The sequence below is a fragment of the Podarcis muralis genome, chromosome 2 (genome assembly GCF_964188315.1).
Source record: "Podarcis muralis chromosome 2, rPodMur119.hap1.1, whole genome shotgun sequence".
NCBI lineage: Eukaryota > Metazoa > Chordata > Lepidosauria > Squamata > Lacertidae > Podarcis > Podarcis muralis.
In genome coordinates, this window is record NC_135656.1 from 11,897,450 (window position 1) to 11,919,984 (window position 22,535).

At 45.4% G+C, this 22,535-nt stretch overlaps 1 protein-coding gene across 1 annotated transcript in view; it reads left to right on the forward strand.

Annotated features, from left to right (window-relative positions):
- The first annotated feature begins 2,143 nt into the window (after window positions 1–2,143).
- Window positions 2,144–22,535, forward strand: part of ESPL1 (extra spindle pole bodies like 1, separase) — a 41,819-nt gene continuing 21,427 nt past the window's right edge. The window contains exons 1-12 of the mRNA XM_028709616.2: window positions 2,144–2,269; window positions 3,607–4,722; window positions 5,544–5,648; window positions 7,656–7,776; window positions 9,939–10,075; window positions 11,296–11,483; window positions 14,646–14,888; window positions 16,272–16,416; window positions 17,224–17,386; window positions 18,004–18,146; window positions 19,453–19,587; window positions 21,208–21,327. Of these exons, the coding sequence (XP_028565449.2) occupies window positions 2,189–2,269; window positions 3,607–4,722; window positions 5,544–5,648; window positions 7,656–7,776; window positions 9,939–10,075; window positions 11,296–11,483; window positions 14,646–14,888; window positions 16,272–16,416; window positions 17,224–17,386; window positions 18,004–18,146; window positions 19,453–19,587; window positions 21,208–21,327 (2,697 nt within the window). The 5' untranslated portion in view covers window positions 2,144–2,188. The remainder of the gene's footprint in view (window positions 2,270–3,606; window positions 4,723–5,543; window positions 5,649–7,655; window positions 7,777–9,938; window positions 10,076–11,295; window positions 11,484–14,645; window positions 14,889–16,271; window positions 16,417–17,223; window positions 17,387–18,003; window positions 18,147–19,452; window positions 19,588–21,207; window positions 21,328–22,535) is intronic.

A 22,535-nucleotide genomic window follows, 5' to 3' on the forward strand; every position in this document is an offset into this window, starting at 1 on the left:
GAGGTTTTGCCCCCCCCCCAACAAAAGCCTGCCCTCCCTAACAAAAATCCTGGCTACGCCCATGTCCTCCCCTCCCAATAAATGCACGCGAAAGTAACAAAAATCTGCAACACCGAGCAAAATCATAATAATAATTTATTATTTGTACCCCGCCCATCTGGCTGGGTTTCCCCAGCCACTCTGGGCGGCTTCCAACAAGGATTAAAAATACATCAAAACCCAACCAAGACCCACTTCGCCAGCTTTCTGCAAGAACGGTGAGCCGAGGATCCGATCCCCTTCACGTGCGGAAGGAAATCAGAGAACTGAAGAGTTGGAAGGGGCCCCAAGAGTCATCTAGTCCAACCCCTGAGATGCATAAATCTCAATTAAAGCAAACGTGACAGATGGCCACCCATCCAAACCTCCACCGTTCCACTCTTCCTATCAGAAAGTTTAGTCGGACTCTCCTCTCGTAAGTTCAAATCCATGGACGACAGGTCCGCCGTAGCCCATCATTGGCCGCAGCAATAACACGCGATCCTATGCAAAGCGGCAATGGATTCCGGAGGTAGGGCTCGCTTGTAGCAAATCCCACGAGGCGCTACGCTCTTTCCGCAGAGGAGAAGCGCAGCCCGGGAAAGGCGGGGCTTGCAAGGCGGCGACGTTGATTGGCCGCGGGCGCCGATTTGAACGGGGAGCGCGCGGGGCGCGGTTCCGCTTGCGGGCTTCCTCGCTTGTTTGCCTCGCGCGGCTGCCGGTTAGGGAAGCGGCCGCGCCGACTTCGAGGGGTCGTCGGGAGGACTGGGGGTAAGAAGATACTGGGAGTGTGGGGGGGGGAGGGGTGCGTCTACACGGCGCAATCCGAATCCGAGCCGAGTCTTTTCTTATAGTGGCAGAGAATATATAGAATATATATAAAAAGCGAACCGGTTTTCTATCCCGAAAAGTGGCGGAGTCCGAGCCCAGCCTGGGAAGAGGGTTGTGGGGTGTTTTTTTGGAGCCAGTGTGAACGCCCCTCAGGGCGGAATTCGGTTTAGGTACCGGCGGGCTTGGGAGGAGTTTGATGGCTTGAAGCGCAGGGGTTGCATTGAGGTAAAAAGGTGCCCTTCAAGGCGTCCTTCCCTGACCCCAATAGACTATAAATGCCGTCTTGATTCGTTAAGCATATAACACGGCTTCCAATGTAATTGTGAGGTTTAGCCTGTTTTCTTTATTGCTGCTTCGTTAATAGCGTTTTGTAGATTGTTTAATTATTTGTCAGTTGTTTTATATGAGTTGAATGAGTTATATGAGCCCAGAGTGGCTGGGGAAACTCAGCCAGATGGGCGGGGTATAAATAACAAATTATTATTATTATTATTATTATTATTATTATTATTATTATTATTATGCTGTGTTTGTGATGTTCTATTATGTTCTGCTATATTGTCATTTATTAATTTATTGCTGTTTGTTGTTTATTGCTCGTAAACTGCTTTGAGGTTCATTTGAATGAAAAGTGGCTTAGCAACCCAATCAATTACCTCTTTTAAATGACCTAGCAGCCAGGCTCTTCTTATGTTCCATATGTAGTGAGAGGAATTGGCATGCAAGCAACAGTGAGAGACTCAAGGGGGGTTGGTGTGTGTAGCAGTCCAGATATGGAAGCCTTTCTTGAGCTCAGTAAGCTCTGGTCTAGTTGGGACTTCGTATTTTATGGTTTTCTATGACAACACACTGTCGCCACCAGTAAAGGTAAAGGCACCCCTGACCATTAGGTCCAGTCGTGGCCGTCTCTGGGGTTGCGGCGCTCATCTCGCTTTATTGGCAGAGGGAGCCGTCGTACAGCTTCCGGGTCATGTGGCCAGCATGACTCAGCCGCTTCTGGTGAACCAGAGCACGCCGTTTACCTTCCCGCTGGAGTGGTACCTATTTATCTACTTGCACTTTGATGTGCTTTCAGTAGCAGCCCATTTTTTCTGGTGTAAATTATTGCTGTTTAAGCACCAAGGTAGGAGATGTGACTCAAAGATTCTTGCATTGCAGGGGGTTGGACTAGATGAGCCTCAGGGTCCCTTTCAATTCTGTGACACTGTAACGATTTTGTACTGTAACAAGGTAGGGATGAGGGATATAGGACCAGACTAAATGAGAGAGAGAGAGACGGCTCAGCTCTGCGTATGGGCTGGTAATTTTATTTGTATTCTTGCTTTCTGCAGGATGCGAGATGAAGTTCCTCAAAGACGTGGATTTTGTGGCGCGGACCAGCACTTCCCAAGAAACACTGACTTTGTTGTCTGAGTTGAAGGTAATGCTGCTAAATGTGTTGATAAGGAATGGCTTTTGAAAGAGGGTTATATGGCTATTGTTCTCCATGGTGGGTAAACAAACATAAATCATAGCCTTATTGAAAATTACACTTATTAATATTGTTAAGTGACTTCCTCGCTTCCCCTTGGCTGGATTTCATTGCATATCCTTTTAACGGTTTTCCAAATCACAGTTCTTATAAAATTTAACTTAAACGTTAACATCCTTAGATCTTCACATTATGAAATTAAACATATTCATCACTTAACATAAATAAAACCCTAAGCCAATTAAGTATCTGCAAGCTGTTTTCAGTTAATTTAACTTAACATATTTAACTAAGTAATCATTAAATTTAATCCACTGTTCGTGGTATTCCTCCCCCTTCTGGTTGTGGACTCTTCCGGTTAGGTTGGCTAGCTCCGAAAAATCCATCATCTTCATCTGCCATTCTTCTATCGTTGGTAATTCTTGGGTTTTCCACTTTTTAGCTAACAAAATACGAGCAGCAGTTGTGGCATACAAAAATAATTTAACATCTTTCTTGGGCAATTCCAAACCTGTTATTCCAAGAAGAAAGGCCTCTGGTTTCTTTATAAATGTATATTTCATCATTTTTTTCAGTTCTTTATAAATCTTTTCCCAGAAGTCTTTCACCTTGGAACAGGTCCACCACATATGATAAAAGGTTCCTTCCTTTTCTTTACATTTCCAACATATATGGTCACAGTTAGGATATATCTTTGCTAATTTTACAGGAGTCAAATACCATCTGTACATCATTTTCATTATATTTTTCTTTAACACAGTACATACAGTGAACTTGACCCCTTTCTTCCACAATCTTTCCCAATCCTCGAGAATTAGACACAGTATATCTGAATATGAATACCAGTTATTGGGGGATAAATAGCTTGTGAGCTTTTTGTAAAACCTTTAACTGACCGTTACTTAAGTTGACATGGCGGTTTTTTAGCTGATATGGTTCCTGGTGGTGACTTGCATGGGGTGTTCTAACAGCCTTCCTGTGCTGGGAAAAGAAATGCCAAATCTCACAATGCCCAAAAGTGCTCTGGGTGCATGCTTTTCTGTTTGTATAAATCAGTGATGGAGAACCTGTGGCCATCCATATGTTGTTGTGGGACTCCAGCTCCCATCATCCCTGACCATGCTGGTTGGGACTAATGGTGGTTGAAGTTCAGAAACATCTGGAGGGCCATAGAGTTCCCCATTCTTGGTACACATAGTTACATTGCCTCCAATAGGGTCTTAGTAAACCTTAAAAAATGGTGAGATGCTCTAACAATGATATTAAAAGTCTCCTCTCAATTTCAGGAATGCCTTGAGGGGGAACCCAAAAATGCAGACTGCCCATGCCAAGCCTCCAAACAGGTCACAGCATGTGATAGAATCCTACGAGCTTGCATCCACAGGCTTGGTGAAGGTTTGGAATGTCCTGCTCACTTGGAAAGTCTCCAGGCCCTAGCCGAGGCAGCCTATGGCGGCTACACTGCAGCAAGGCTCCAGTATATTCCCCTCTACTTGGAAAAGTTGCTGTTCCATTTGCTGAGGGGTATGGCTGCTCAGGGCTCCTATGATTCTTCCCTAAGGTTTGCTGATCTCCTCTATGGGGAACTCTTGAAGTACCAGCCTCCCCAGGTGCCTGCTGATAACTATGCGGCTGTTGCCAAAAGCACCTTTGGCGTGCTGTGGAAGAGTGCGGACGGCAGGGCTAAACTGGACAAGACTCCGGCAGAGTTCAGGGCTGTGCTCTCTACCCATCTGCAAGCTGTACGATTCTTGATGCTTCTGGAGAACGATGCCGGCAACCTCTCGCTTCAGGAGGCCCCGTACTTCACCTCCAACGTGGCCCGGCATGCCTGCATTGCAGCTGTGACATTTGAGGCCCAGCGGAGTCCGCTGGGAAAGGAAGAGGCCCATTTTCTCAGTGCAGAGTTATTCCACCAGTTGGTTGCTACCCTTCTGGAAAAGAGGGGTGTGGATGCGCATTTGGCCTTCCAGGACTGTCTCTGCATCTTAGAGCTCACTGTGCTGAGGTGCCGTTACCTCTGCAAAAGTGGCTGCTTCAAAGAGAGCGATGAAGTTCTCCAGCAATTCAGAGGCTACTTGAGAAAGTCCAGCAATGAGGGCCGTTTCTTTAGTGTGGCTTTAGACGTACTCTCTGCTGGAATTGAGCTGAACAAAGTGTTGGTGCAGGCTGAGGGTTCAGTAGAGCCCTTCTTCATCCAAGCTACTCAGGCTCTAAACTCCTCACCAGATGCTCAAGAGCCCCTGCTTAGAGTGCTGACTGAAAGCTGCCAGTTGCTCGTAACCCCTTTCTCTGGACTTGCAAAGAACAGCAAACAGGGCCTCTTTAACCTGCGTGATATTCTGGGGATCTCTGCTTTCATGGAAAGTTACGTCACATTACTCCAGAAGCTGATGAGTTTAGTGAGTAAAGCTTTCCCTGCCTATACTTTCATACAGTCCTGGATGTCTTTGTGAGAGCAGTAGTGCATGGCTGAGATGTAAGCAATAGGGTTTTATCCTGGATTTGGGGAGGGGAAGGTGCAGCCTATGCAGAGATTCAATGAATGTGGTTCAACGAACACTTAAGGCTTTCAAAACATGTCTTATTCCATTGGTTTAGCCTAGGGCTAGTCAACCTTTTCATACCTACCACCCACTAATGCATCTTTCTTGATGGTAAAATTTCCTTACCGCCCACCAGTGCTTGATGGAAGGAGGATTCAGCTTGTGCCGTAGAACCCCCTACCGCCCACCTAGAATCCTGAAACGCCCCACTAGTAGGGCCCAGGTTGACAACCCCTGGTTTAACCTGTGTGGGCAAGAGGAGGTGGGAGGGGGTAGGTAGGATAAATACCTTTGCTCTGCTATTGTGAGATCTAGAAAGTTGATTTTCAAAGTACAGCCTTTTATATAGTTGGTGTGTGTGAGAGAGAAGAGGGGGCACAATCAGATTTTTAGAATGCAAATGTTAGCGTTACATCTCAGAAATATGTTTTTCATTTTACATTGAAGTGTGAAAAGCCTTTGTAAACTCTGCCAATGGTAGTAGGTAGATTAATAAATTGTATTTTTCCTGTCAAATTAAAATAGGCCAGTTCCTCTGCTGACACTAGAGTGCTACTGTTTTTGTTTTAATGGGATTTTTAGGAGGGCTTTCAGCGCAGTAAAGGCTTTGTGAGTAATCTTATACAGGTTTGACCTGGAATTGTTCCAAAAACTTTGTCGTCTTTGTCTTCTATAAGGTTCTGCCGGAGAACATGAGACAGCAGCAAACTCTGAAGAAGCAACTGTACCACTACTTCCAGATATACACGACTTTGGTATCTGATACTCTACAGACTCTGCAGGTAAGTCTGTCTTGAATGGACAAAAACATTCAGTTTGTGGAAGTAAGACTGAGGTTGTCTTCCTTGGGCAGGATAAACAAGTCTTAGTTTCTTTAAGTTGTTTGCTGCCTTAGTTGGGGAGCTTTTGGTCTTCTGTCCAAATGTCTGGTAGCAGGACTGTGAAAGACATTTGCCTGGAGATTTGTTGAATTGCTGCTCCTTGTCAGAGTGTACCAGGGATAAAGAACCTGTGATCTTCCAAACACTGCTAGACTGGAACGCCCATCATTCCTGAGCATTGACCATGCTGACTGAGGTTGATGGGAGTTGTAGTCCAACAACATCTGGAGAGCCACAGATTCCCCATCTCTGAAGAAGACAGTTCTGGGCTAAATGGAACGTTGATCAAACAAGGAAAAGCTCATTTTTATCACCTACCCAATTCCTATACAGTCGTACCTCAGCTCCTGAACACCTTGGGAGTCGAATGTTCCACCTCCCGAACGATCAAAAACCAGAAGTGAGTGTTCCGGTTTTCGAACATTCTTTCAGAAGCGAAACATCCAACAGGGCTTCCACGGCTTCCGATTGGCTGCAGGAGCTTCCACCAGCCAATCAGAAGCCGTGCTTTGGAAGTCGAATGGACTTCTGGAACGGATTCTGTTCGACATCTGAGGCACGACTGTAAAGACAAGATACTGACATGGTTCCTTTCACATCAACAGAACGCCCATGGTTCATAAATAAGAGAAAAGTGTGATTTCTTTTTAGCTGTGAACGTGGAAGCTGACCTCTGAAGGGCAGAAATATAATACCTCAACTTGACTGTGTAATGTGTGGCACAAGCCTCTTCTCCTAGCAAGAATGCACACATCAAAGTGAGCATATCTTGTTAAAAAACCAATAGGATGTGATGTGGCTATCTTATGCCTTGAATGAGGAACTTTTGATTCTGTAAAGATCTGCAAATCAAAATATAATTGACAGGCACATTGAAAGATGATGGGAAATTGCTACCTTATCCTAATCATGCAAACAAATGTTTGTAAGTTCCAAATTGCTTAGATAATGAGTTGATGCACAGGAAGAATAAAGTAGACACAAGTACTTGTGGCTGGAAGGCATGCAAAATGAAGGCTGAAGTCTTGGGCCACAAAGTAATTAAGATTAATTTATATGCAAAATACTGTGGTGTGTCAATGGCTGCAGGTAACTATAGAATCACCCTATACTTAAAAAGAATATTGCATGCTAGGTACTGGAAAGATAATATCTTGAAAATGAATTGATTAGAAGTTTGGATTAATACAATTAACAGTGATGAAAATGCAGGAGGAGTTTAAAGAAGCCTTGGATAGTGAATTATATTAAAAGAAAATAAGGAATTTTGGGGACAGAGACTGAATTCATGCTTCTCTGAGAGTGTCATACCGTATCAAGACGATGAAGCAGGCAGTGTCTGTAAAGTGTTCAGAGGAGCAATACATTTATTAAGCATATATTAAGTATTTGAGAAATAGTGAAGTTAATTATTTTGAAATGTAAAACTTTTAACTGTGTTTTCTTGCAGTTTTTTCTTCACTTTCATACTCTCTTAACCTTTTATGCTTTTCTATGCTCTTTTCTATTCTTGTATCATTATATTTCTAGTAATAATACTTTATTTAAAAAAAGAAAAAAGGGGGGAGGAGACTGCAGCACACCCACAATTCCTCAATCATACCAGGTGCAGGTGCAATTCCTCAATCATACCAGGTGCAGCATAGTTTTCCTAACTGACCCTAGGGAAGTTTTTAACGGGTGATATTTTACTGTATTTGTGGTTTTTATGGAAGCCGCCCAGAGTGGCTGGGGAGGCCCAGCCAGGTGGGCGGGGTATAAATAATAAATTATTATTATTATTATTACTTTGACCATTGAACTTGATCAAGTACTACCTGTTGCAGATGCCCTGTGGTGTCCTGTTGCTTTGAGTCTTGAAGTTCCCCCTCCTGTTTTAATTCCTCAAATTTTTGGATTTCCACACAGGGGCCGGAATCTGCAGCACTGCCAGAGTTACTGGTGTATCTTCAGAAGGTTGTCACCTGGATGTTGGATATGCTAGTAGGACTTCCCAAGAAAGAGCAGGCTGAATACCTGGATTTCTCAGGTTGGTTTCCAAGATGAACAGCTGTCTTTCTCCAGCTGTCTGAGTCTGAAGGTGGGATAGATGCTGCTGTGTACAGATCAGTTGGGGGCTATATTAAGGAAGAATGAAGAATGCACTCTTCATTTTTGGCACCTCAGTCTCTGAGGTGTCCACCTTTCTCTCTTTAATAGGTGTGTGGGTGGGTAGATTGCCTTTGGCAAGCTGAACTTGCTGGAGAACTTGGTCACTTGCTAAAATTCTGATGGATGATGATGATAATGATAATAATAATAATAATAATAAATTTATACCCCGCCCATCTGGCTGAGTTTCCCCAGCCACTTTGGGCGGCTCCCAATCAAATGTTAACAACAGTGCAGCATTAAATATTAAAAACCTCCCTAAACAGGGCTGCCTTCAGATGTCTTTTAAAGATAGGGTAGCTGCGTATTTCCTTCACATCTGAAGGGAGGGTGTTCCACAGGGCAGGCGCCACTACCGAGAAGGCCCTCTGTCTGGTTCCCTGCAACCTCACTTCTCGCAATGAGGGAACCGCCAGAAGGCCCTCAGCGCTGGATCTCAGTGTCCGGGCTGAGCGATGGGGGTGGAGACGCTCCTTCAGGTATACTGGACCGAGGCCGTTTAGGGCTTTAAAGGTCAGCACCAACACTTTGAATTGTGCTCGGAAACGTACTGGGAGCCAATGCAGATCTCTCAGGACCGGTGTTATGTGGTCCCGGCGGCCACTCCCAGTCACCAGTCTAGCTGCCGCGTTCTGGATTAATTGTAGTTTCCGGGTCACCTTCAAAGGTAGCCCCACGTAGAGCGCATTGCAGTAGTCCAAGCGGGAGATAACTAGATGGGATTGGTAACTGAGGGCCCCATGTATCCCAAGGGTCCTTTTTCTTGGTTCTTTCTCCTGAGGCACAAGCAAGGGGCTCCTCAGCCCCCGCCAGAGGTGTGAGCGTTAAGAGGTTCTGCTAGAATTATCTCAGCATCTGAGTTGTGCGCAATCCTGATTAACAGAGGGGTAATGAGCCGCTGAAGGTGTGTAAAGGGAAAAACCAAATTGCTGTTGCTACTGACTCTGAGAAAGAGCTTGTTTAAGAAGAGACCTTCACCTGCGTCTTGATTTTGTGCAGAGTTTTGTCTATAATGGTCCTTCTGCCCTTGGCTTAATTGAAAATACTGTGCTAGTTAAAATTTTATCAGCAACCCGAAATCATGATGGTAAACAACTATGGCTTCTTTAAGCTCATTACCTTTTCAGAACAAAGTTTGTGAAATATACTCGGAGTCGAGAGTGGATTTCATGCTCTTTATTCAGCTCATAGTGGTAAGGAGGAATGGAAGTTCCCCCGGAATGTCTGCTTTATATACATTATTTACACAATGGGCTGCATGTGATTGGCTAATTCCGGGATTCTCCTGTAGGCCAATCAGGTTGTGGATTCACTTCCACCTGGAGCTGGATTGGGTGGCTCCTGCGGACGAATCATACTGCTGCATTGTTCTAGGACCAATCAGACTGCTGCATTCTGAATCCTATTGTTCTAGGACCAATCAGACTGCTGCATTCTGGATCCTATTGTTCTAGGACCAATCAGATTGCTGCATTTTGGATCCTATTCAACTCAGTACATAACAGTTACAGATAGTAGCCGTGTTGGTCCGCCATAGTCAAAACAAAAAAATTCCTTCCAGTAGCACCTTAAAGACCAACTAAGTTAGTTCTTGGTATGAGCTTTCGTGTGCATGCACACTGTGTATCTGAAGAAGTGTGCATGCACACGAAAGCTCTTACCAAGAACTAACTTAGTTGGTCTTTAAGGTGCTACTGGAAGGAATTTTTCAGTACATAACAGTTTGAATGGGCAAGTTTTGGACTAAGGGGAAGAGCTGTAGCTCAGGGGTAAAGCATTCTAGTCTCAATCCCTGGCATCTCTAGGTAGGGCTGGGAGAGACTCTAATCTGAAAATCCTAGACAGCTGCTGCCAGTCAGTGTAAACAATACTGTTATAAGGAGCTTCCTAGTGGAAGTATCCTGGACCATACAGGATCAGTTGGGTCAATTGGATTTCTCCTTCAGGAGATGAATCAGTAATCGGTTTTGTAGATTTCTGACATAAGTAGGTTTTAATACCCATTGAAGGTGGCTTTTAAGATCGGTTTTCTTCTAACAGCATACTGTATATCACGGCTGGCATATAACTTCTACTGTCATAAGATGTATGCGGAGTCTAACTCTTTCGTGGAGCTTTTCTGCAGACGCTTGGCGAAGGAGGGGATTGTCACTTGTTCAGATTTGCCTACAGAAAAGGTAACGAAAAGTGTTACTTGTAGTGTGCTAAGCTGGCATGGAGGAGACACACGGGTGAAATTCCGTGATCTACAGGGCATGCATCTGCAGGTTGCTGATTTCCCTGAGCTCTGGATAGACTCTCATCTTGTTTGAGTTCAATTTAGCATAGTGTGATGGGAATAATGATGAGCTTGGCCCTGGGTTCATATCCCCAGGATTGAGGGATGGAGGTTCTTGGACAAATCACTCTTAAAGTTTAACTCTGTGTTTAATTACTTTGAAAAGCTAGGTCATCTGAGTTCAAAGGAGCTTATTTATAAAATGTGTAGGATTGTTGCTTTGACTTAACTCAGGGGTAGCCAACATGGCATCCTCCAAACTTTGTGTAGTGCAATTCCCATCATTCCAGGCTGTGCTGGCTGGGGCTGATGGGAGTTGGAGTCCAACAGTATATGGAGGGCATCATATTGTCCAACCTGTTCATAGGTGCTAGGATTAAAATGGTACTCAGGCCTGCAACTAATGATTTGGCCGGCCCTCCTCCTTGCCTCCTCTGTTTTTCAGCTCTTTTCTGTGGACTGCGTGATGTTCCAACCCTTCTGTCTTGGGCCTACTGTTGTCTTACACCCCTGCCTGCACCTTCTGTAGGCTTTTGCTCCACCCTATCTCTCCCTCACCCTCCCAAGTCACATCTTGAATTTTCTAGCAATGGCATCCAGAAATTTGAGAGCAGACAATCTGTGACATCTGGGCAGTTCAACCTATCACTGCAGGAAGCTTCATCACCACGTATAACCGATGAATAAAGCCAGGAGCTTTTTGACAGAAGAGCCAAATAGAAGTGCAGTAACCTTTAATGAGTTGCCAGGATTTTTTGGCAACTGGATGGGCAGGAAAAGGTCTTAGCATGACATCTTGGGGAGTTGGTCAGTTAGAAGACATTATCAAGCTAGTTGGCATAGTTTGACAGTTTTAAGGCATAGGCTGTAGTTGAGTAGTTCTTGCTGTAGCTCATTGTTTCCCAAACTTGGGTCTCCAGCTGTTTTTGGACTACAACTCCCATCATCCCTAGCAAGACCAGTGGTGATAGGAATTGTAGTCCAAAAACAGCTGGAGACCCAAGTTTGGGAAACACTGCTCCACCTAATGAGAACCTGAACTAGAAAGGCTTTACTTCCTTCTCTTCAGGAAGGAGTCTCCACTGCATGCCACTTGAATGCTTTTCTTTCTCTTCACAGCTACACAATTGCTTTAAGCTTCAAGTGGAGAATTACAGGAAACTGGGCTTGTTAGAGGAAGCTCTCCAGGCTGTGGTACTCTGGCTGGCTGTTCAGGGCAGCAGGATAACAGAAAAGATGGCAGAGCCAATCTCCGCCTGGGTCAAAGTCAAAATTGATGCCAGCAAATCTGATGACCTGAGACTGAAGTAAGAATGGAACCGAGAGATTGGGTATTACTCTTAAAATGGGGGATTGAGGTTTACCCTGTCAGAACTTGAAACTGGCAGTTCGGGGGGAAACTTTTGTATTTGTCTTGCTGCATATGTGTGGCTTTTGGGAAATCTGCATCCTGTCCTTCCACTGTTGAAACAGTGCTCAAGTTGACTTACATACACTGTACATCAGTTTAAAACCTGATGTCTGTTTTATTCGTGCTTCTGAAGATAATAACAGCAGACAAGACTACTAAAAGAGGAGTACAATTACTGCTCCTTGTGGCATGGATCTTCCCTCCACCCCTCACATGCATAAAGATGTTCCAGCTTATATCTCCTTTGCCAGGAAAAGGGACACCGCTGGTTCTGAAGGAACTGGAGAATTTTACCTCATGTCACATCCTAGTACTAAAGAAAGAACATAGGAAATGAGGCTGGTATACTCCTTGACACTTAGGTCCTCCCTTAAGCAACAGTTAAGACTATTAAGCAATACAATCTGCGTATATTAAATGTATATAATCATCTAAGCACATGGTGCTTGCCAAAACAGCTATGACAGGGCTGTACTTGAAGGCACTTGCAGTCCAAAATAGACCCAGAAAAACGACGGCTCATGGAATTCCTTTTTTTTATTTATTTTGGTCATAATTTTTAATTGATTTTTATACAGTTTAAAAATTTCAATTCAGTTTCCATACAGTATTCCTGTAGCATTTTGACTTCCCATCCTTCCTTCTGTGATGTTTCAAATCCTTATATCTACTGCCTTAAATACCATATTTCTCTAAAATACAGTGGTACCTCGGGTTAAGTATTTAATTCTTTCTGGAGGTCCGTACTTAACCTGAAACTGTTCTTAACCTGAAGCACCACTTTAGCTAATGGGGCCTCCCGCTGCCGCTGCGCCGCCGGAGCACGATTTCTGTTCTCATCCTGAAGCAAAGTTCTTAACCCGAGGTACTATTTCTGGGTTAGCGGAGTCTGTAACCTGAACCATATGTAACCTGAAGCGTATGTAACCTGAGGTACCACTGTATATCAGTTCCTATAATAGTAATTCCTATAATCTCTGCTATAGGACAAACAAAAGAATGCTTTGTTACTTGACATCAGATAAAGTGGGAATGCTCAGTCTGCTGTTTTCTGACCTTTGTGGGGTTTCCATAAAATGTTCCACAGGGTTTTTAAAGAATCCACCAAACCTGTCATGCTGTTCATGGAAACCTCCAAATGTAAGGACTCCTATTGGTAGCAGAAGGAACGTCACTGCCGCAGAGTTCCATGCAAAACTTCGCATGGGTGGCAGCAGTAGAATCCAACATGTATAGGCCTAACCTGTGCAGTAATTGCTACTCAAAATTGGTGCAAAATGTTGGGCCCATATATGGGGTCCCAACACTGGGTTCTTGCGCATTATGATGTGTGGTGTGACAGATGTAGTCACAATCCCACTTCATATTGCATGCAGACCACACACTTGGAGGTGCTTGTAAACAGGGCTTTAATTTCAGTACAGACAAGTTAACCAACTTCCCAACTTTGCGAGCATCTGGAGGCTGCTCTTTCATGCACAGCTTTGCCACCAGCTTAAAATCAATTGGGTAAGTTCATAGAGAACAGGTCCGCAATTAGAGACTGATGCTAGATGATGCTGGGGCAAACAACAGGATGCCCAATGTGTTGTTTCTTTGCTGCTTGTGAGATCCCAGTTGTGTCCAGGGCCAACCCAATACATTCTGATGCATGAAAGACAACGTTTCATCTCCCTATTCCATGTACAGAGTCAGGTTGTCCTGGCAATAGGCATAAACACTGGTGTTTACCACATATCAAATAAAAGTGACAAGGGAGGAATCGAAATTGATTCATTTCTGTACTATTTGCTCTAAACTTTTGATATACATTAATACAACAGAGACAGAACATAGACCCTCAACGTTCCCATGAAGTTTGAGGAGTGATATATTTTAGAAAATTAGGATAAAGTGATTTCTCCATGCCTTGGGGATTGTGATGTAAAAGATGCACCACACAAATTAATGTAGGCTATTATTTTCTCTTTTCTGCCCCTCTTATCCATTCTAATTTTTCTCCCCACCCCCTTTTGTATCAATATGTTCAACATTTGTATTTTGTCTTTTTCGCCCTATAGGATGCACTTTTCCCCCTCCAAAAATGAAGGGGAAATGTGTGTGCGTCCTATGGGGCGAATGCAGGCTTTCGCTGAAGCCTAGAGAGCGAGGGGGGTTGGTGCGCACCAACCCCTCTCGCTCTCCAGGCTTCAGGAAGCTATCTGCTAGCCGTGGGAGACGCAGCTTGCCGGCACCCAGAAGCTTGGGGCGCGCTGAGCTCAGCACGCCCCAAGCTTCGGGCTTCGCGCAACCCTCCGCTAGCCGTGGGAGAGCCGCATGAAGTCGCACGGCTTGCGGATTGCAGCCTGTTCTGGGGGCTGGGGCCGGGGGAAGCTTGGGCTTCCCCCGCCCCAGCCCCGCACCTGGGGGGAAATAAATTTTTTTCCCTTTATCTCCCCCCCAAAAAAACTAGGTGCGTCCTATGGGGCGAAAAATACGGTATCTTAAAAATTCAAGTTTTCTTAAAATAACAAAGAGCTTCATTCTGGCAGCAGTACACCTACTCTGAAAAGTTTTAATGGCAGACAACATAGGGCCTATACCACTGCAGCAGCATCGTTTGAGTTGCTCTCCAAGGGACCTTGCACCTGTGGCCAACAGACTGGCTCTAGCAACTCCACACCTGCCGAGAACGCACAATTTACATAGGATGGATAAAATTCATTTTCTGTGTGGTTTGGTTGCTTACTGCTAAATGCGTAATGCTAATATGCTGAAATAAACAGATTAATTAATGTACTTCTGTGGTGGGGGGAACACACTTGTGATGGGGCAGCCTGAGGGCAACAGGATAGCTTAGGAAATGCAGTGCAGACCTCTGGGCACAAACACCTCAACACCATTTCTGCTGCCTGAGGCAGCCAGATCACTCTGCCTGATGGTGCAGCTGGCCCTGGAGACGTCTGGCAAAAAGAGAATAAAAGCCACACTGTGTTATTGTAACTCTGTAATCTGGAGTTGCCCTACTTTGGGTCTCTTGTAATTTTTCCTCCTTGTTTTGCCTGCATGTTCATCACAGGACTCTAAAGGAGGGCCTGGAGGGGTACAGCTTGGATACGGAGGTCCTCATGAAAGTATTGTTGGAGGAGCTGAAGGCTTACAAGACCGTGCGGGTAGACACTGGCCAGGAGCGCTTCAACGTGATCTGCGATCTGCTCGACATATGTTCGGAAGGCAGCGGCTGGGTTCACGAGCGGGCTGTGGTTCTGGTGGAACTGGCACAGGTTCTGTGTTACCATGACTACAGTGAACAGACAGAATGGTGAGTGGCCAGTATTCTCTGGAGCTTCCATTGTTATCGGTGCTCGGGGTCCTAGCTGAGGTGTGTGCCCCTTGGAGAAGGAAGTGGCAATTGATAAGATTCATCTGCGTGGCAAATTCAACTTTAGAAATGGAAGGAGGAGCTTGTTCCTTGTATTGTGGCTATTGGTCCTGCCTGGGCCCTGCCACCTGCTTCCTATAAACTCTTATTTTCCTTTTCTCTGTCCAATTTCTCATCCTTCCTCTAAGTCAGGAGCAGCTAATCTCTAATCCTCCATCCCCACCCTTTGCTGAAAAGTGTTGGGGTTCCGCCACAACTCGAAGAAAGAACTTTGAAGTCAAGATGTGCAAATTAAGAAACCTTATGCTAGAGAGGCATCTATGTTCTAAGGGTATAATTTACTTTTTTGCAGCACTCTTATCAGGGCATTCTGCTCTGCCCTTTGCTAAGGTTTCCCTCCATCCTTTTAATATTGCTGACTTATTTTTGCTTTTATTTTGCAAAGCAAAAAGAGTAGCTTCTCATGAATGTGCCCAACCTAGGAGACCGTGTGTTTATAATTCTCCATGTTCTCCATTTTACTGTTCACAAGTCATAAATACAAGCATGTAGCATACAAATTGCATTTAACAAATGGTGCAGAGTCCAACCCCCTGCTTCTCAATTTCCTTTCTCAGCAGCAGTTCTCTGCCCTCTGATCCCATAGCTACAATTCAACACACACACACCTCACCACTCTCATGGGTGATTCCCCTCCCCACAACATTACTGGACTTCAGCCCCCATCATCCCCAACTATTGTAAAGGCTGGCTTGGGCTGATGGGAATTGGAGTCTAACAGTATCTGGAAGCCACAGGTTCCTCCACCCTACTGGCTGTCAATTAGTCACCAGGTTAAGTTCAAGGTGCTGTTTCTTGTGTATGAAACCTTCTACAGCTTGGAACCAAAATACCAGAAATATTGTCTCACCCCTTACATACCCAATTGATCGCTGCTCTTTGCAGGTGAGGGCCTCCGGCAGGTACCATCTTATAATGAGACCCATTCCATACACTGTGGAAATCAGAACTTTAGTGTTGTGGCACCTACCCTTTGGAATTCCTTCTCCTTGAATATCAGACAGGCGCCATCTCTGATTTTAGCACTCTCTGAAGCCCTTCCTCCTTCAGCAAGCCTTTTAAGTCGAATTCTTTCTCAGTCTGCATCTGTACTGAAATTGTTTTTAAGAAAGTTTAGCCCTTGTAGCTTGCTGCCCCAGGCCCCTTTGTGGGGAAGAGTGGGAATAATTTGTGTGCTAAGATGCCCCAGAATTTGTCCAGAAGAGCCTCCATGATTGATGAATGGCAGACACCATTGGTTAAACGCTGTCTCCTCCTCTGTAGCTCTGCCCTGGACTCTGTTCATGAAGCCCTGTGGCTGTTGGATTCTGTGCCAAAGACTCCCCAGAATGAGGAGCAGCTCCAGGACGATAAGGCCCAAGCCTTACTCTGGCTTTACATCTGCACAATTGAGGACAAAATGCGTGAGGTATGTGGCAGTAAGCAAAGCAGCACAGGGTTCTGCCGATTAAATTCAGAGCTGCTTATATTTTGTGTTTTAGAAGTTAAATGCTACAATCTGTATAAAATCATGCAGATTATTTCTACTAACCTTGCTGCAGAAGTATATATGCTGTTTACCTTATTTCCAAGCACTGAAACCTCATCCCTGACAACTAGAAACCTTAAAAAGCCCACCCCTCTCGCTTCTCAGATCTCTTCAGGCATTTACCCATTGCTTGCTTTCTTTAATCAAAATGTCTAGACACCTCCCCCATCTTCTTAAAATCTCAGATGAGGCTCAAGGAAAACAAAATTGCATTTGATTTTGCATTCTTTCTGCTGTCGTGTTGCTGCATACAATCCTAGTTAAAGTGTATTTGGCTGTGTAGCAAGCAAAACATCCATAACACACCAATGCTTGTTTAAATGGAGATGTTGGGAATTGAACATATTTTGGCTTAGGACTCCCTGCCTTTTTTGATGTAAGCTTTTCAGCATCTCCAGGGTATCCTGCACTACAATTGTAATGTATAGTAGGATAGGGCTTTTACAGTGGCATGGAGGTTGTTTTAAACTGAAGTAACCTTTTGTGAAGAATTGTGATGCATCGTGTGATGTGTCAATTATTGTGATGCATCATGAGGTTTGGGCTCAGTGAAACCACTGTAGTGGCTTTGTTGGTTATGCCCTGAGCTGCTCCACAAGGGATGAAGATTTTATGCCGCTGGGGACAGACAGTATGTCCTCTCACTTACATAACCAAGCTTTATCCAGGTTGTTTTTTCAAATGCAGAGCATCAAGCAAGAGCAGAGGACCAGGAGTGCCCATGCCAGGGGCCAGAAAGGTGTACAAGATCTTGAAGGCTTTGAGACCAATGATCTTAACTATGAGAACAAATCCCAGGATGACAAGTTCCTGTATCTTGGCATTGCATTTAACCTGTCTGTGGATTCTGGTAAGGAACTTGAAGGGGGGGGCATACATTTGAAGCAGGTGTAGGGAACCTTCATCCTGCAGGGCTGCTAAATTTGGCCCACAACGCCATTTCGGGCAAACCATGCCCACCTGCCAGTCACCTGATGTCATATGATGTTGGGTGCGAAGATCTGATTCAAGCATTAGGTGCTAAGAACTGTTAGCTTAAGTGCTGCCATGTGAGGTGATTGACAGATGGGTGCAATTCTGTAAGCGGTATTGCCCGATCATGCTAGTGAATTTATCTGCTGATAATCAGGTAGAAAATGGGGGAAATAAGAGCGTGGGTGTTCTCTAACCAAGCTTCCTCAATTTGTTAATTTCCAGCTGGATTATAAAAGGCACCATAGATATTTCTGACCCATCAAAAAGCAACCTTAAATTTTCATTGCTCAGAAAGGGACATGTGAAATGTGACCCTTGCTTATTAACCCCAACGGTGTAGCAGCTCCAGGTGGGCAGAAGAGAAGCCTTGATATGAGATGCACTTGAGTTTCTAGTTACAGCACAAAGAACTGTGTTTTGACTCTCCCTACGAGGTGGTGATTGGCTCTGCAGTCTCTTGACCCCACCCAACACACAAACTCTCTTTTTCAGTGCAATCAAAGTGTTTGGACGATGCCCTTGCCTTGTGGAAGCAGCTCCTCTCCTGCAAGGGCAAGATCCCAGCTGTACGTAACGTTGAACAGACAGCAGCATCCTTACACATCATGGCAGCTTTGTACAGAATGATGGGAAAGGTAATGAGCCAGGCACTTTGCTTGGGCAAGAAGTCTATATAACTGGGATTTTGTTCTCCTTCAGCTTTCCTGAAAGGCCCTCTCCCTCTTTCCCCCCACTTCCCTGCTCTCATGCAAGCACTGTATTGTCTCTCTTTTAGGCTGATTGTGAAAAGCCTTGGGGCAGCAGCATGATGGCTGCACCTGAGAACAGCACCTCCCACTCCCTATAGGAGTCCCATTATGCCCTTCTCCCTCTCCGCCCCTGCCAGTCTGAGGTGCCTTGCTTTCTGATTCGAGAACTGGGAGCAGAGACAGCACGAGAAACTAAGAGTGGCTCACAAGCTCTTACGACGAGCTTGCAATATTTAGTGCTTCTTGGTGAACCTAAGAAGAGTCCTGCTGGATCACACCAGTGGCCTGTCTAGTCAGCGGGTGACCATGGACCAGTCGCCATCTCTCAGCCTAACCTTACCTCACAGGGATGTTATAAGGATAAAATTGGGAGGGGAGAGCCATGTATGTCACCTTGAGCTCCTAGGAGGAAAAGAGTGGTGTACTGTGGTACCTCGGGTTAAGAACTTAATTTGTTCTGGTGGTCCAGACTTAACCTGAAACTGTTCTTAACCTGAAGCACCACTTTAGCTAATGGAGCCTCCTGCTGCCGCCTTGCCACCGGAGCATGATTTCTGTTCTCATCCTGAAGCAAAGATCTTAACCCGAGGTACTATTTCTGGGTTAGCAGAGTCTGTAGCCGAAGCGTCTGTAGCCTAAAGCATCTGTAACCCGAGGTACCACTGTATATAAATGCAAGGAATAAAATAATAATGTTTCCCTCGAACTGAAAAGGGCGGTTCCACCCAAATGGCCAGTTCTGCCACGGTGAGTGGACCAGAGCTGGCAGCAATGTCTGGCTGTATATGGACCTATAAACATTTAATGAAAGTGTTAAAGGTGCGGCCTTTTGCTCAATTTCATTTTCTAAAGGAAAGAAGTTATAACAAGTCTCCAGATGTATTATTCTATGAACTTGACTGCTTTCCACATTCTGGAAAAGGTCATGGAGCAATGCTACTCTGCCCCTTGACTGGGAAGGAAGAGTGGATTGATTAGAATCAGATTTTGTATCTGAATGCCATCTGAGCAGATCTCCTCTACACCCAGGAAGGCTTTCCTGTTAGGTCATGGCAACTTTTATTACAGAGCTCGAGTCCTTGTGAGCAGAGTTCCCTTGAATAGCAAAACTGACCATCCCCAACTGTACTTGATTAGGTCCCCACCACCCTGCACATATTTAAATAGATTTATTTCCTTTTTTATTATGCAGCCATTACAGGCCATAGAGAGTTATTTCCTCATCACAGCTCTCTCCGGGGCGCTTGAAGACTCTGTGGGGAAGACCAATGCCTTGTGCCAAATTTCCAAGCTACTTCTCCATCTGGAATGTCCCAGTTACGCTGAGGTGAGCATGAAGAGTAGTGAATTGCAAAAGTCCCTGGCATCTCCTGGAAAGATCCCTCTCTGAAATCCTGGATAACTTTTGCCAGTCAGTGTGGACAGTACTGGACCTGGATCTGATTTTGCCTAAGGAAGCTTGCTAATTTTCGTGCCCTACATACATATCACTGTTACAAATACCCTTTTAAAAAATGGCCACCTTATTGCTGGGAGACTTTCTGTTTCATCTACCCCAGCACAGCTGGGATGGCAGCAGCTGTTGGAGGTCTTTCTCCCAGCCCTCCCACCTGAAACTCTCTAACTAGTGATGTTGGGTGTTGAAGTTGGGGCTTTAAAGTTGCTCTACCACTGAGAATGGAGCTTTTTATGGCCCGGGGCCCTACTGGCTGCCAATCTGAGAAATGTGAGGATTGAATATGCTTCCTCAATACAGTAGTACCTTGGTTCTCGAATTTAATCCATTCCGGGAGTCCGTTCGGCTCCCAAAACAGTTCAAAAACCAAGACGCAGCTGCCGGTTGGCCGCAGGAGCTTCTTGCACTTAATCAGAAGCCGCGCTGGATGTTCGGCTTCTGAAAATCATTCCCAAACCGGAACACTCACTTCTGGGTTTGTGGCATTCGAGAGCCGATTTGTTCGAGAGCCAAGCCTTTCAACTACCAAGGTACCACTGTACAGCTTTGATGTAGCCATGCTATGCCTTTCCACCACCTAAAAAGGATCACCAGATGTACTAACAATTCACTTTAACTCAAAGCATTAACAAAGAAAGGAAAATGCTGCTGGGGGCCTCAGAATTGGAGATGTCTGAATAGCAAATTGCACTGTGGGGTCCTTCTTCCCAATGCACTGCCAAAGAATCATGCTTTTGATACATGATGGAAAGCCAACAGTGGGAGAGATGGGCAGACCTCCCTCAGGAGGCCATCTGACAACTGTGGCGGTAGGAACTATTCTGACTCCTGCTGTTGGGGCTCAGTTCAATCTTGTCTCCCAGTGGCTGAGTAGAGAATGATAACTGCCCGAGGCCTTGTTTCAAAATTAGCAGTCTGACTTGGGCCTGAAAGCAAAGAGCCAAAATAAACCTCAGTGAGGGCAAATGAGACAATTAAGCAACTGCACCACAGTATGCCCCTTCATGGATCACTGCCTTGTTGTGGTGAAGGGGCTTGAATAACGCCAAGACGCTATGAGCTATGCCATGCAGGGCCACCCAAGACGGACAGGTCATAGCTGAGAGTTTAGACTAAATGTGATCCACCTGGAGAAGGAACTGGCAATCCACTCCAGTATTTTGCCAAGAAAACTCCATGGACATAAAAAAGGAGAAGCTTTGAGAAGAAAGTGAGTTTCCAAGGCATGCTTTGGTTCATGGGGTCACAGAGAGTCGAACACGACTAAACGACAACAAGCACTGTATGAGCCTTGAAGTTGACAATCTGGAGACAAGTTTATTCCTGTTGGAGGCCCCATAGACCTGATTTCTTGATGGCTTTCTCATTACTCCCTGCTATTAAGGTCAGCTGCTGCTAAGCAGGACAAATGCTGGCTGAACTCTTGTTATTTCAACTCTAGCGGACAACTGCTGTGCTAATGTTCTTTTGTCCTGTTTTATTCTCTTGCAGACCACTTTAAAGGAGGCTGAATCATGCCTGCAAAATGTGGACAGAAAGAATGACTCGTGCCTGCTGACCAATCAAACACTAGCTGTGCTCCGTAGCAAGCTGTGCTTAGCAAACCACAAGGTATCCTCGTGGGGGTTGCCCTTTTACATTCACTGCACAGCACTGAGACTGGCAAGCAAGCCAGGTTACTAAAAGAACTATCTTCAGTAAAAAAGCGTTTGTGTGTACATGTGCCAGGAAGGAGAGAGTAGAAAGCCACATGGGAACGATGCTTTTGGGTCCGTAGGACCCTAAAAGGGAGCCTGCTGCATTATGCTATGGCTAATACTTTGCTGAATCATTCAAAACCAAGATTGCCCCTCTGCCAATATGTGATTCTTTTTGCCCGTAAGTAGGCTGCACTGATTACCGTATTTTTCGCCCTATAGGACGCACTTTTCCCCCTCCAAAAATGAAGGGGAAATGTGTGTGCGTCCTATGGGGCGAATGCAGGCTTTTGCTGAAGCCTGGAGAGCGAGAGGGGTCAGTGCGCACCAACCCCTCTTGCTCTCCAGGCTTCAGGAAGCAATCTACAAGCCTGGGGAGCCCGGTGGGAATTCCCGCCGGGCTCCCTAGGCTTGCGGATAGCAGCCTGCATCCCGAAGCCTGGGGCGCGCAGAGCAGCGCGCCCCGGGCTTCGGGCAGATATCCGCAAGCCTGGGGAGCCCGGCGGGAGTTCCCGCCGGGCTCCCCAGGCTTGCAGATAGCAGCCTGTTCTAGGGGCTGGGGTCGGGGGAAGCTCGGGCTTCCCCCGCCTCACCCCCGCACCTGGAGGGCAAATAATTTTTTTTCTTTATTCCCCCCCCCAAAAAAAAAACTCCTATGTGCATCCTATGGGCCGGTGCGCCCTATAGGGCAAAAAATACAGTAATTATTCTGGAAGGGGCTGAGCCATTTGTCACAGTTAGGCTACGCCTCAATTTGTTCAAGATCCATCCAGGCTTGATAACGTTTTTTCTACTTGTGGGAGCTTTGATTCTGCGGGGATTCTGCAGGAATGAACTGAGGAGCCCCGCCACCTCTGGGCTAATTATAAATGTAGATCATTGCTAGCCGCAAGTGGGTTGGTTTTTATCCTATTCTGCAGTATGGATAGGAGAATGCTGGATCAGGTTGGGATATTCTAGGTTCAGCTATGAAATGCACACATGGGTGTCAAATTGCAGGCACTTCCAAACTTTCAGAAAATTTTGCTGGGGTCAAGAATCATCTGCATTCATAAGCTTTTGCAGCATAAATCGAATGTTGGTTGGTGCACAGTGGAAGACAGTCTTCTTTGCAACTGATCA